General features: G+C 39.9%; 1 protein-coding gene across 7 annotated transcripts in view; it reads left to right on the top strand.

Annotated features, from left to right (window-relative positions):
- Nucleotides 1–13,700, top strand: part of kcnip4a (potassium voltage-gated channel interacting protein 4a) — a 151,414-nt gene that overhangs the window by 115,438 nt on the left and 22,276 nt on the right. The window contains exon 1 of one of the 7 annotated variants that reach the window (XM_059354792.1): nt 2,695–2,806. The exons of the other annotated variants lie outside the window; for them this stretch is intronic. Within the exon in view, the coding sequence (XP_059210775.1) occupies nt 2,695–2,806 (112 nt within the window). Of the gene's footprint in view, nt 1–2,694; nt 2,807–13,700 lie in introns of those variants that run through there. 7 annotated transcript variants of the gene reach the window in all.

The following is a 13,700-nucleotide window of genomic DNA, read 5'->3' as shown; positions in this document are numbered from 1 at the left end:
TTCACTTAATTCATAAATCAGTTGTACAACGCTGCCTTTCCCAGCTCTTAAGGGCCAAAATGATATATTCCAAAAACATTGCAGTGACCACATCCCATGCCAGTATCACAAGAAAGAAAAAAAACACTTTTTTTTTCGCACAAAACTTTTTCACTCAAAGTGATGAGAGCTGTGAGAGTGAACCCAATTAGTGAAGTTTTGGTTCACCCAAATCAATGAGACAGAAGTCAATTATATACTTTGTAGAGCTGAGAGAGCAAAGTGGGGCAATAAGTCCAACTTTCACCTTAACTTGATCAGTTGTTGATGTAAATATATTGATTATAGCAGTTTAAACGTTTAATCAAAATATCCATCCCTTCACCTGCAGTTTGGAAAGTTCAGCAGTCTATAGAGATGAATGGAAGTAGCAATGTAAGGTCCATTCATATTGGCGTCTTGCAACAATAAATAGACTGTGCAGCCACTCTTTACTGGAACAAGCTAATTTCCCAAACAGGAAACATTGTTGTGGGAAAAAGCACTTTTTACTCTAATTCCATTACAAGAACAACACACACTCAAACTGCCCATGCGGTCTTACTCTCAGTGTGTATCTGTCTCTTTCTATAGATGAGACTCACATAGCATTGAGTCCTCACATGGCCAGGGGCCATCCAGATTAAGTAGGATGTGTGCTGAATATTATTTTCTTTTTCAAACGGCATCATGCTAAATTATTCACAAAGATTTTTTTTTTCTTCTTTCCAAGCAGGATTACGTCCCTCATTTTCCATTCTGTGTTGTTCAGAAAAGAGCAGCAGCAGATAGATAGATGAATGTAAATGAATGCATGTGAGATTTTTTTTTTCCCATCACGGTAATAAGCTGCTTTTTATTGAACATTTATCATAGAGCAATTGAGTCAGTGGTGAGTCACTGTTTCTGTTATGCCGTTAAAATAATACACTGCTGATGATTGTAATTAAGGTGGCATCTACATCAATGACATACAGCTAGCTTCACAGTAGATTGAATAAAAGCATAAATAAACGGCAGATTATGTTTCTGTGGTTCAAAATAGTCTAGTTTAGCCCTGAAATATGATTTCGTATTGCAAATTAATTAAATCCATGAGCTTTAAATAGTTTGTTTGGCAATTTTGAACGTGAATGTAATCATGTAATGTTGAGCACAGTCATGGGTGGATTAAATGATATCTCTTGTAAATGAAATTCAGTTATTTCAGACACTGTTTTCTGTAGAAATAATTAATAATGACTATGGCAACACAGGGGCAGTAGATGGTGGTGTCTACACTCATTTGCTACAGTCACAAACTGCAAGTATCTCCTTCCCTCTCACACACACTTTGTTTGTTCTCTCAAACAGTGCACATCTAATCTTTTGAATCAAGTGGATGCATGTAATGAAGTGGTGTGAATCAATACTATTCCCCCCTCACTTTCTATACTCTGAGATATATTGAGTCCCCTATTCCCCTTGCCCATCAGACACTCCTATACCAAGCTGTAAAGACCTGAAAAAGGCACAATTAGCACTCACATGGGTGGACATTTTGTTGTTCCTTTTGTTGCCATTACAGTATATGTTCTTTTACCTCATTCTGGTTTTGTGTGGTTCAATGCACTGGAGATTTTTCACAGCTCTAAGCCTTTAAAAAACTTTTAAAAATTACCATATGAGTAAGATTTTCTAAAAGCCTCTTTTCAACAGTAGTTTGAAGCATGAAAGATTTATTGTGTCTGTTCCATTAAAGTAGATTATAATGACTTCCTTATAAGAAAGCTTTTGTTTTGGCTGTCCTTTCTGCTTTTCGGAGTGGAATTATTTTTCCCTCTGCATTCCTCATCATCGAATTCTTATTTTACATAGCTTGAAAATAGTGCCATTTTCATGATTGCATTATATGTCTAGACTGCAATAATGTCCAAACATGGACATACATAGAATAACTAAAAACGGGCATACTTGTCAAATGTATTGACATGTCGGTCACTGCTGTTTACATTTAGGATGTGTTTCTAGTATGTTTGAGCATATTTAACTCATTAGAGGTTGTGCGTCTTCCAGTGTAGAGCCACACCTCCCCTCTGCTCGGTCTCATCTCCCCTCCCTCCTCACTCCCTCACTCATATCCACTCCCTCTCATCTTCCCTCCCTTTACTTTGCAGTGAGGCAGTCAGTGTGCTTGAAAGAGCGAGAGAGAGCCACAAACTGTCAGAGAAGAGCAGAGTTTGCTCTGCCTGCTTTTCCACTGTTTTCACATTTCTCCTCATTTGAGAGAAGCAGAAAGAAAAAGAAGATAGAAGGATTGAGATCATCGGCTTGTGTGGACTTCACTCCTTTTTGAGTCAGCTTTTCTTCATTTTCGGTGACCCCTCAAGATCAGAAGATCCTGAATGACTTCCCAGCAAACCTGAGGCCACTGTTTCTTGCTCTTAACTTTGTCCCATTTTAGCCCAACTCGGCCTGGATTTAGAGAGCGAGCGGGCAGTAGGTGGGTGCCAGGAGGCGCCCGGCCCGTGCGTTTGGGCCGGTGTCGCGCTGGAGTGGGTGCAGGGGAACTGGAGCGCAGGGCCGGGTGGCAGCGATAGTCCTGGTCCTGGCGGCGTTCCAGAGGGCGAGGAAGCCGGCTCAGGCTCCGGGTCCGGGTCGGGGTATGGTGGCGCAGAGTGGGTCGAGGGTGGAGCAATGCTGAATGCAATCTGGGAGACGGAGGGGCTGCAGACGGTGGGCATCGTGGTGCTGGTGTTCGCTTCGATCAAGCTGCTGCACATCCTGGGGCTCATCAGCTTCTCAGAGGGTAAGGCACTGATGGAGAGAGGGATGAGAAGGAAGATGACACTGAAAGAGAGCTGAAAATACCAAAATTTGTTGTGAAAGTTGTGAATGCATTTTCAGTCAGCACATCAGAGTTGCTCTTTGGCTGCTGGAACTCCTTTGAAACACGTGGAGTTTCTTAGACAGCTATTTTGAAAACTTGACAAGTTAATGGAGGTCACCATACCGAAGCAGGACTCAGTGACACAGAAAACAAAACAAATGGACTGTCCTATCTCCCAAACTGAAGTTATGAAAACAGAAAATGTGACAGGAGTATGTGTGAGGTTGTGATGTGACTGGAGGAAGGAAGATATTGAGCAGAAAAGATGTGTCAGATCAGAAAGATCGAAAAGCTTGACAGACAAGTTCTGATTGCATTTCTAGAGTTGAAAAAAAAATGTCTCGGTTTGTCAGGGTTGTTTCCCCGCTTTGTGGATATCACTCAGAAATGTGTGTGCAGCCATGTTAGTCTGCTCAAATACAATCAAATTGCAACTTTTATCATGCATATATATCTCATTGTGCACAAGAAACCTATCATAGTGTACGGGCACAGTGTGGCTCACCCAACACAGAATGTTTCAGGCCTAAATAAACAGTTTAGTTTGGACCCATTGCAGTCGTCTCATTAAATAAAATAGAGCAGCATAGTAAGCAGTTTGAGCTCAAAACCAGCCAATCCATCAGACGGCTGTTTGGTAAACACGCCTTGTTTTTTTATTAGGATAATCAATCAGAAGAAGAAAACTGTATGCATATTCAGGGAGATAATAAGAAACGTGCTGATGTGTGGAGCTGGAAAACGCTGACCTGACCTGAGGGAAGTGTTTAGATGGAGCACGGAGGTGTTAGCGTCTGTGTACTGGCTGCAGTTGTGTTATTTTAAAGGCACATGGGAGCTGTGTTTTCATTTGGGGGATCTGTGAAGCTCAGGCTCAGCGTAACAGTTTACATGCCTCACTAAACAGCAGCGAGCTGAAAGTTGCTTTCTCCCCTCGCTCTGCATTAACAGATGGAGTCGACATGATATTGATTATTTTCCATGGTGAGATGATAGAGATGTCAAATCAGCGTGTGCAGCGCTGTTTGCCTGATGCCGTGATCTGTATTCCACACAGGTGTCTTAGAGTGTAATTACTCACAGAATATCTGCTTTCTGAGACCATGCTTCCTGACGAGTGCTTAATACAGTTATTGATGTGCAGAAGTCATGTTCAGGAGAAGAAGGGGGGGCGTGGAATATAGTGGGGGGGTTGAAAATGAGTCTGTTTATGATTATAATAGTCTTGAAAATGTTTTGTTAGGGTGGGAGAAAACTAAACCAAAGAAGGAAACTCCATGCATAAACATAGAAACATGCACACGAGGACTGCAACAACAAAATATTTTCAATAATGATTACTTCCTTGATAATTCAAATACTTAAAATGTTTATTTCCCAGATCCTAAATCAACATAAATTGCTTGTTTAATCAACCTTCAATGCAGAACTCAAAGACGATAACTGTCATTAAAGAAGATGAAACCAGCAAATCACTGGTTTTTGCTTTAAAAATATATATATTATTTTATTTATAAAATAGTTTCCGAGTAATTTACTGATCATTTGAAATTTAATGCAGACTTAACTGCTGCATTTAATTTTTATTTTCCTTATCAAGTCACAAGTAATTTTTTCCCTTAATCAGTTCATCTTAAAGTCTATAAAATGTCAGTGAATAGTGAAAACTAGCCATCACAATTTACCAGAGGCCAAAGTGACATCATGAAGTTGCTTGTTTTGCTGCACTAACAATATAATTAGTATTAATAAATAAATCATTTCACAGTAATTCAAAAAAGAAAAGAGAAGCAGCAATTCATAGCAGCTAAGACAAGATAATTAATCTCTGTCCATCTACTAATCCATCAATCAGGTAATATTTTAAGCACTTAACTTCACATAGAAGGGCCAGTGCTGAGGTCAGAATTCAGTCATAACCACTGAGCTTCTGCACTGCCTCCCTTTATAATAAAAACCCCGGCAGTCACAATAATTACCTTTGTTTACATTTTTGTGACAAAAATCCCCTTTTGCAGCTGTCACCTTCTGCAATAACTAAAAATGTTTGTTTTTCACCTTTTTATTTTTGTAAACCTCCGGGGAAATGCTTCTCTGAGCGTGCACGCTCTGCTTAACATTCATACAGTCCGACATGTTCGCAGCTGGGAGCTGCCCAGTCCGATCACATCCCTCTACTGCAGGCCACCTGAGCAGCTCCACCGAGGCATCCAGGGGATAAAGGTCTTGCTTTAAAATCCTCAGTGTGGTAAATGCAGAGGGAATTTCTCAGCTGGGCTGTAGATCTGAAGTGGCAACTTTCCAACTGCAGGAGAAAACACGAGCTGAGAGCATACTCTGGATGTATTTTACACTGTCCCACTCCTTACTGTAGCGTCAGCTGGCAGCAGAGAGAAACTGCCAGCTTTGTTGGGATCAAGCGGTAGCAGACCACACATTCACAGCGGAGGCGGTCATGTCTGGCCTGTAGGGACTGTACAACACTGATCACTGACTGCAGATTGACCTGCACGTGAAAAAAACGAAAAGTTTATCGACAGCCTCTCCCTGCCACTGGCATGCCTTCATGCTGCAGAAATACAACAAGATCATTGCATCAACCAACCACAGCATTACACTGAGAACATTAGAAGGCAGCAAGGCTTGGCATGCAGTGTATGGGTAGCCAGTCAAAGTTAAATTATGAATGTAGCTAGCATGTATTCCTGCTAACTACCCCAAGGCTAGTGTTCAGTGCAGCAAGTGTTGCCTTAACTTGTCTGGCAAATGATACAATAAGCTTTCTTGTTGTGTCTTGAAACTATTACTTTTGTAGAAAGGTGGACTCTCTGTAGTCATTTATCTTCACATTTCCAAGTCTGATTTGTTTGGATGCAAAAAAAAAAAACAAAAAAACAAAAATAATACATTTCACTTCTTGTTTCTCTCTTACACTCACACACTGATCCTTTTCACGCATGTTCATTTCTATGTACACTCATAAGACGCATAGCCATTAGTGCAAAGTGCTGAGCAAAGCCTCATAGGGCGTAGACTAATCAGAGTGTCACACAATGATGAATTATTCTCTGGTTCAGCCGTACGCAGCAACACCCCTACCCCATGCCCCCTTAATCACATACAACACACGCACACACACCCAGACACACATTTCACAAGTACACCATTACCCGAACAGGGATGGAACGCTGTGTCAATTTGGACCCGTCGTCTGCTATTAGCGCAGAGAGCGTCTTAGGGCTGATATCCATCTAACAAAGTTCTTGTGTTCTCTGTGTCCTTGATGGGGATTTATAGCCCGGCAGTGGAGAGAGTTAGTGTCAGCACCGACCTGGGCCGGCTTTGCTGCCGATTGTCTGTTTTTTTACTTACAGTCCTGAGCAGGCCACAGCTGTGTTGGGTCAACGGGACAATGCATGAGGGTCTGAATTGAACCACTAAATGTATGGAGAGAAAAGTACAGTTATACCAAACTTTTTATATAAAAGGGCTAAAAGTAAAACTCTTTATCACCAATGCTGCTCATTTACATTGACACTTGTTAATGTAAGCCTTTTTTGTGTGTGTTCGTCCTACTTAATTACAGAATGACCAGTACAAGTTGCCCTGACTGTGAGCTTGGTTAAACTTATATGTCAGAGGTTTTTGTATACTGTAGTTGTAATGACATTCTTAGATTGGTTGATGATGATGCACACCATTTGTTAGACAATTTTTTGATGATATTAGATTGTGATATCATTTTTTAATTAAAGGGATGATGTGCTTTTCAGATATTTAAGTTTCTCAATTAACCCAAACAAACGATCCTATTATCTTTATAAATAGCGTTCCCAGTGATATGACATTTGGGGATTGCAACAATTTATTCAAGATTGTCATGAGCTTGTGATCTCCTGAAACCCTGAAGTTGTAATAGTTTTGACTCCCAAGTCTTATTCTATCAGAGGTGAAGCCGTAGCTGTAAAGTTATCATGGGGAATTTTATACATTTTTCGGTGAGATGCAAGTTACAGGGCTTGGGAATTATCAGTTGGAGGAGCTGCAACACTTTCAACAGAACATCCGCAAACAAAATTTCGCTGCCCTTATCTCCACAACCGCTCTCTCCTTCATATTGTTTTCTTTTTCTGTCTTAGTTTTCACTGCAAATCAGTCAACGAACAAACCAAATTACTTCTTGTGTGTGTTTAGACTGTTGTAGAAAATCTTTAAAGAAAAACAACTGACGACCAGGTAGATTCTAATAGCAGCCTTGTGCGGGATTTATTTAGCAAGTATCAAAAACAGATGGTAGACAAATCCAAAAGTCAGAACAACACTGAGCGAGACAACACTCTGTGTCTCTTTTTTATCTTGCAGGTTCGTGCGTCAATGTTTCTGTGTAACTAAGGTTTTAATGTCCTGTTATTTCCTGTTATGTTCCACTTTTGATATCCGAGCACACTTGGGATTTCTTGAATCAGAGCTGCTCTGATCTTAATCAAGCAGAAGTTTCTTGTAAAGAGACTGTGACTGTTGGTCAGATTTCTCTGTGTTTATCAAAACATGTTTGGTGCATATTTAAACTGCTATATGTCAGATATTTTAATACATCTTCAAATTAACTCCACGACAAGACGCAGTTTGGAGACCAGCTAGACTTGTTGGGGATAGCTCCAAGTGAAATGACGTGTAATTTGTTACCCGCACCATCATTGATCTTTAGTGTAATGTGCAAACCACAACACCATCAAGCTGCCCCATTTTACATCAGTCATGTAATGTGATCAGTACAGCAATCTGAGGGCAGATAGTATTTGGGTGCCTTTGGTCTTTAAGGGTCAACTCTTGAACAAGCTCCATCCTGTTGTCCAGTATGCTAGAAGTGTCTCAGGTTCACTGTCATCCAACACTTGAGTGATCACTGGAGGAATGTGGGAAAAAATGTTCTGTTTAGTGGCAGAACTTCGAGTTTATAGACCCAGATTTTTGAATATGAAACAAGCCTGTTGAATTTTCATGATACAAAATGATTAATGACCTTTCTGCTGTTGTTTGGTGGCATTCAGTTGTGATCTAGCAGTTCTGACGTGCCTGTCATTGATTATCACATCATGTTGGTCTAAAGCTGGCCCTACAGTAGGAGATCAGTTATATTTCAGAGGCTGAGGCTGATGGTATTAGTCATAGTGGCTCCCCTGTATAGGTATTTATGGTGTTTAAAGCACGCTGCCAGTGAGCAACTTGAAACACTGTCAAATATTGAAGTGTGTTCTTCATTATTTTAAGTGCAGTATGTGTGTGCATTTCCAGTACACACACATTGGTTTATGTGTGCTGCATCTTTATGGGATTGTTTTCTTTATTGAGTCACACATCCATCATCAAAGTTGAGTCAGCAGAACTGTTTAGCATTTTTTTCATTATTTCAGATTGTGGCATTTAAGATCTGCTCAGCTAATTTAATTGGCAAGGTCCACTGGGGAATAAATCCTATTATTAGTGGGATTTAAAAGATTAAAATATGGGAACAATGACTCAATTACAGGTAGTGAAATGTGAGATATTTTGCAAGCAGCTCCCTAGGTAAATATAATTGTTTCTCCATGTACCAGTCCATTTAAAGGACAACAATCAACTGGCCCAATTACCCATTGGCTGTTTTCCATGATGCCTATTGAGACCAGTGACATGATTGACTTAACCTTTGGCTGAGCGTCCTAAGTTACAGGTCCCTCTGGTGTCTTTAGAGGGGATAAAGGGCACAACAGAGGAGCTTATTGAAAGTAAGAGCCCTCAGTGTGTCAATTTGAGTGAGACCAGCAAGGACAAGTATCACTCAGACAATCAATTTTGATGGAAACATCACAGATGATAAATTTTTGTATGAGGAGGATGACAGGGTTTGATATGGGTGATTGCAATGCTTATAGCCTCTGTGTGCAGGGGAGCTGGAGGCAGATTGTATTCCTAAAGATGTATTTAATTAAATGACTTGTGTGTCAGAGCAGTGCAGGGATGCAGTATATTTTACAGTGTCTGTAAAGTACCAGCTTGTGATACTCTCAGATGGTATTAAACGTGATTATGCATACTGTATATATATGCAGATTGTGAAGGTTTCATTTAAAAAATAAAATAAAAATTATTCTTTCATAAACCTTGAGCTATCTCTAGTGTTTTGAAGATGCCCATGTGGTATTTGTTTTTAAATCAAGGTTACAAAACGAGTCTACTTATTCAGCATGTTCATGACTTTAATTAGCCAACAAAATGAATAATCATGTTACCACATGAATCCACCTACAATATTTTCCATAATTAAGCCAAGGACATACATTGTCATGCATAATGCAGCGGATCCTTGCCGACAATATAGATAATTGCAAACTTTTTTTTTTCAGTGATTGATTGAACATGCCAGGCTTTATAGTCCCTTTTCATTTTCATGGATGAGAAAAAAAAATGTTTGACTGCTTCTTTTGTGAAGTCTGCATACTGGTTCAGTGAGAAGTGCTTCATTCCGGAGCTGACTCAAGCTGCAAGAGTTCATTCATTGCTTCGACTGATAAAAGACAACATTTCTGATAAAAGTAACTTTGTGAAAACAGCCTCGCCTCCCTGCAAACTTCATCAGTTGGGTTTGCTAATGTAAAGAGAACTGGGACACTGGGATGTAAAGTGCTGATGTGGATCCATAGTGACTCTATCTCATTACCAATCATTTATATGGAACATCGAAACCATTAACTGCACAGAGCTAAATTTGAATGTGCACTGAGTCTGATGAAATTGCAAACATAATCAGCTGTAAAAGCCAGCCATTCCAAACCACAAAACAATAACATAGCTTCTGTAAATACTCACAAGACGTACATTGCAAAGTAAGACAAGAAATGGATGAAGCAAAAGAAAAAGAATTACACAAAGAAATGGATGCACAAAAGATACACAAAAGTCCAGGAAAAACATTATAAACACGGAACACTTTACTTGTTTTATTGAAGTTGGCTGGTGTTGCAGACCATAAATCATTCTGTCACAAAACTGGCTACAACTTTTGCATTATAGCAGTGAATAAAAGCCTCATTGTCATAGAAGTAATAAAGTAAACCCTCCGAGCCAATTTAGCTTCACTTTTGGTGATTTTCATGGGGAGTTTTTTCAATCTCAAATCTCAACAGATGTCATATTGCCCCAATTTGGATATTTTGTTTGTCTTTTGGCACAGCTTCACTGTGCAGAGGAAATTAGACTTTACTTCAAAAGTGCTGTTTTGGTATCTCAGGCTGTTTATGTAAAATATAAATGATGAACATGTTGTCAGAATAAAATCCTAAATCCATTGATGTACTTATCTGAGTGACTGGTAGCATCAGTGCAAGTTCCCCGTCAGCGACTGAAATACAGATGACTCACTTGGAGATTCTCTCTTCGAGTATCTCGATTCCCTCGTCCCACCGTACAATGTTCAAAATGATTGGAGTAGAAAGGGCAGAGGAACTTTTCCTTTCAATGCCGGAGCAAGGTTTTCTTTGAGACAGACTATTATTGAAACACTTCCAAGTGACAAATGATTGCAATTAAAAGCATAGACTGCTCTTTCCCCTAGTTTCCAATAAATGCCTCGGCCCTCTGATGGTGTGTCATTATGGCCAGCGTGAGAGCATGCTCTCCCTCATAAAGAACCTTGACATTCAGTCCCCAGCGCTCTGTTGAGTGCAGTCAGTCATTCCCAGTTCAGAACAGCAAATGATTGCATTTTATTTGACTTTCATACACTCACACTGACATTTCATATACTCAAATTGGCATGTTTTAACTGATTAAAACTACTTTAAAGTAGAAGATGTAAGTTATTGTAAGTCGCTTTGGACAAAAGCGTCTGCTAAATGACATGTAATGTAATGTAATAATGTAAAAGATGTGACTTGTTCCCATCTAAAAGTCTAAAAACGACTCCACTTCTGTTATATATTTTCTTGAGTTGTGTACTCACATTATCCAGAATGTTCCCAACAATTTTCTTGGTGAAAGCTGTAATTTTAATCAAGTTTACAGTCGATTTCCGTTGGTCACCAGCCAAAGGCATCACATTTAACAAAACACTTTTTAGGTCTTAGTTATTTTTTTACCCGGTCGCCCATAATGCTGGAATAAAATATTTTCCATGAAATGTTTGTGACAATCTCTTCCAAACATAACAAAATGAAAATGAAACCAATTAACAGAGGATTGTGTCCGAAAACAAAATTATTCCAACTTGTCATCATGTGTCGAACAATCCGCGGACATTCACCCAGGAGAGCGAAATTTCGCATCCCATATGAAAACAAAAGTAAACTGATTTTGACGTAAGTTGCGTTGTTTACAGTAACTTACAGTTAGTCAGTTTCTGAACGGAATTTACGGTCGTCAAGTGACCCTCATAACTACTTCACTTCCAGTATTTACGTACATTTATTTACAGTTTAAACTGTGTGAAGTTTTTTGCCCTTAACCTAGGTCAGTGGCTTTGTAGCATACATTCACAGAAACTGCAGCCTTTTTTACAACCGCAAACCATACATGTATGTATAATGATGTGTGTATTTTTAGAATGCGCCGTTGTACCACGAGCCGCGCAAACGTGAGCCGGGGTACGTACATATGTGTAGTAATGCGAGGTACTGACACACAACCTATTCTGTCGTTTAGGTTGGAAATCTTGTTGAATTTTTGACAAGATGGTGGAGAAGATCATGAATTCCAATGAGCCACACTACTCCACCATATCTCCAAACTCTGTCTTTGACTGTTTTGATTGAGAGATCCAGCAGAAAAAATGCATATTGTGCATGAGCCAAAACACACTGTAGAAAATTGCAGGCAGATAGCAATGGCTAATTTGTTCTATTTTTTTTTCTGCCAGTAAAGAGCTACTGTAGTTTATGCTACTTCACTGTGCACTATCTAACCTGAGGGGAATAATCGAGGCTTCAGTCCATTTGGCTGTTTACACAGGTTTACTCCCAGTCTGCTTGGACTCAGATTTATTTGCATCTGTCTTGCATCATTGGCAGTGACGCATAAAACTTGATGTCATGTCCCAGGATAAGTACATTCACCTCGTAGCAGAAAGATTTATGACGCTAAAAAGTTTTTTTTAAAGCTCAGGACTATTGGACAGACACTTGGTCTTTATGGTCTTAATAATGTGGCCAATTGGCTTTGGTTTTAAGACAGACCAGCAGTGACCCTGCCTACCGCCTTTTCTTTTTCCATAAGTCAATTTCACAGCCATTTTTCCTGCCTGCCATAAGGAACTGGAGGCTGTTTTATTAAATAACAGCAATGACATATCGCTCTCCCCGACTCCAATCTTTGAGTTATTTGTATTTGGACCCACCAAATGGGAACAAATGGCAGATCTGTATCCACCTCCCTCGTCGCCCATGTGATTTATCTGATATAAAATGCGCTTTTCTCATTACACAGCGGGGACAGTGTTTGAATTACTTTTCTTTTATTGACTTGGATCTGCAGATCTAACACACGCAAAAGCAGAATTGCAATCAGCAGATGTCCACTGTTGGCAGCTCTGGTATGCTGGACGTCAGCTATAATTTGTTTTGGAGCATCAGAAAATATTTGGTACAACTTTGCTTTACTTTGCTACAAAGGGGAAATCATTATACCCAAAGAAAGGTAAAGTTAGGCATTGCAAAGGAGCGAGACGTTTAATCTTCAGTCCTTGGACAGATCAGGATATGCATTTATTGTTAAACATTCACCTTTTCACAGTTCACTCATTTGAAATCAGTTGGCATATTTCTATTGGGATTATATGATTACTCTGGGGGAAGGGTGTAAAGAGTTATCGGTCTGCTCAAATGTGCATATCATCTGATACCATCCAATTCCTTTTTTTTTTTTTTACATGTACCAGCGACATTTCTAATCTTCATGTGAGCAGGTGAAGCTATAAACCAGAGGCAAATGATGCTGGACTGAAAGGACTCACCTGTATGGAGTTTGCATGTTCTCTTCCTGTCTGTGCAGGTTCTCTCTCTCTGTGTGTCTGGCTCCCTCCCGCAGTCCAAAAACATGCAGCTTAGGTTTAATTTGTAACTCTTAATTGCCCGTATGAGTGAATGAGAGTGTGAATGGTTGTCTGTCTCTATGTGTCAGCCCTGTGATAGTCTGGCCACCTGTCCAGGGTGTACCCCGCCTCTAACCCATTGTCAGCCCGGATCAGCTCCAGCCCCCGGCAACCCGAGTTCGGATAAGTGGTTAAGGATAATGAATGAATAATAATTATATTTTTAAATTTCTCATTCCAGTGAAGCACATTAAAAGCATTCCTCTGAACTATTGAAGATAAATGGAATCATAAATGCATCACACTATATAGACAACTCCCTTTCAATCTGTTTTTTCCAACTAATCTGGCTGTTTGGATGATTTCATCACCAGCTCTGCTCATGTATAAGCAGATGTTTTGACTGAGGCATTGCTTGAGCAATAAATAGAAATAGTAACTTAACACTGCCAATTTAGTATTCTGCCGAGAGGTGCCTCATGCCAATAGTGTTGGTGTAACTGTAGGCGAGCAGGTCAGATTGATATCACACTGGCCTCTTTTTGGGAATCATGCCAACATGGATAAAATCCACCACTGGCCAGGCTGCCAGATACTGCTCATCTGCCATCCTTGTTTCTGTCTCGCTGGGTGTAATTTCACTTGATTGCTAGCTGCAAAGTGTCTGTAACATGTGTCCCCCTTTCACTCAAAAACAACACGCAGCCTTGGGACTTTCACACTGGAATGAGGTGTTAGAGTGAACCTGCT

The sequence above is a fragment of the Centropristis striata genome, chromosome 17 (assembly GCF_030273125.1).
Source record: "Centropristis striata isolate RG_2023a ecotype Rhode Island chromosome 17, C.striata_1.0, whole genome shotgun sequence".
NCBI classification, from domain to species: domain Eukaryota; kingdom Metazoa; phylum Chordata; class Actinopteri; order Perciformes; family Serranidae; genus Centropristis; species Centropristis striata.
Note: the sequence above shows the minus strand (reverse complement) of the source record. Positions and strands in the feature narration are given on the sequence as shown.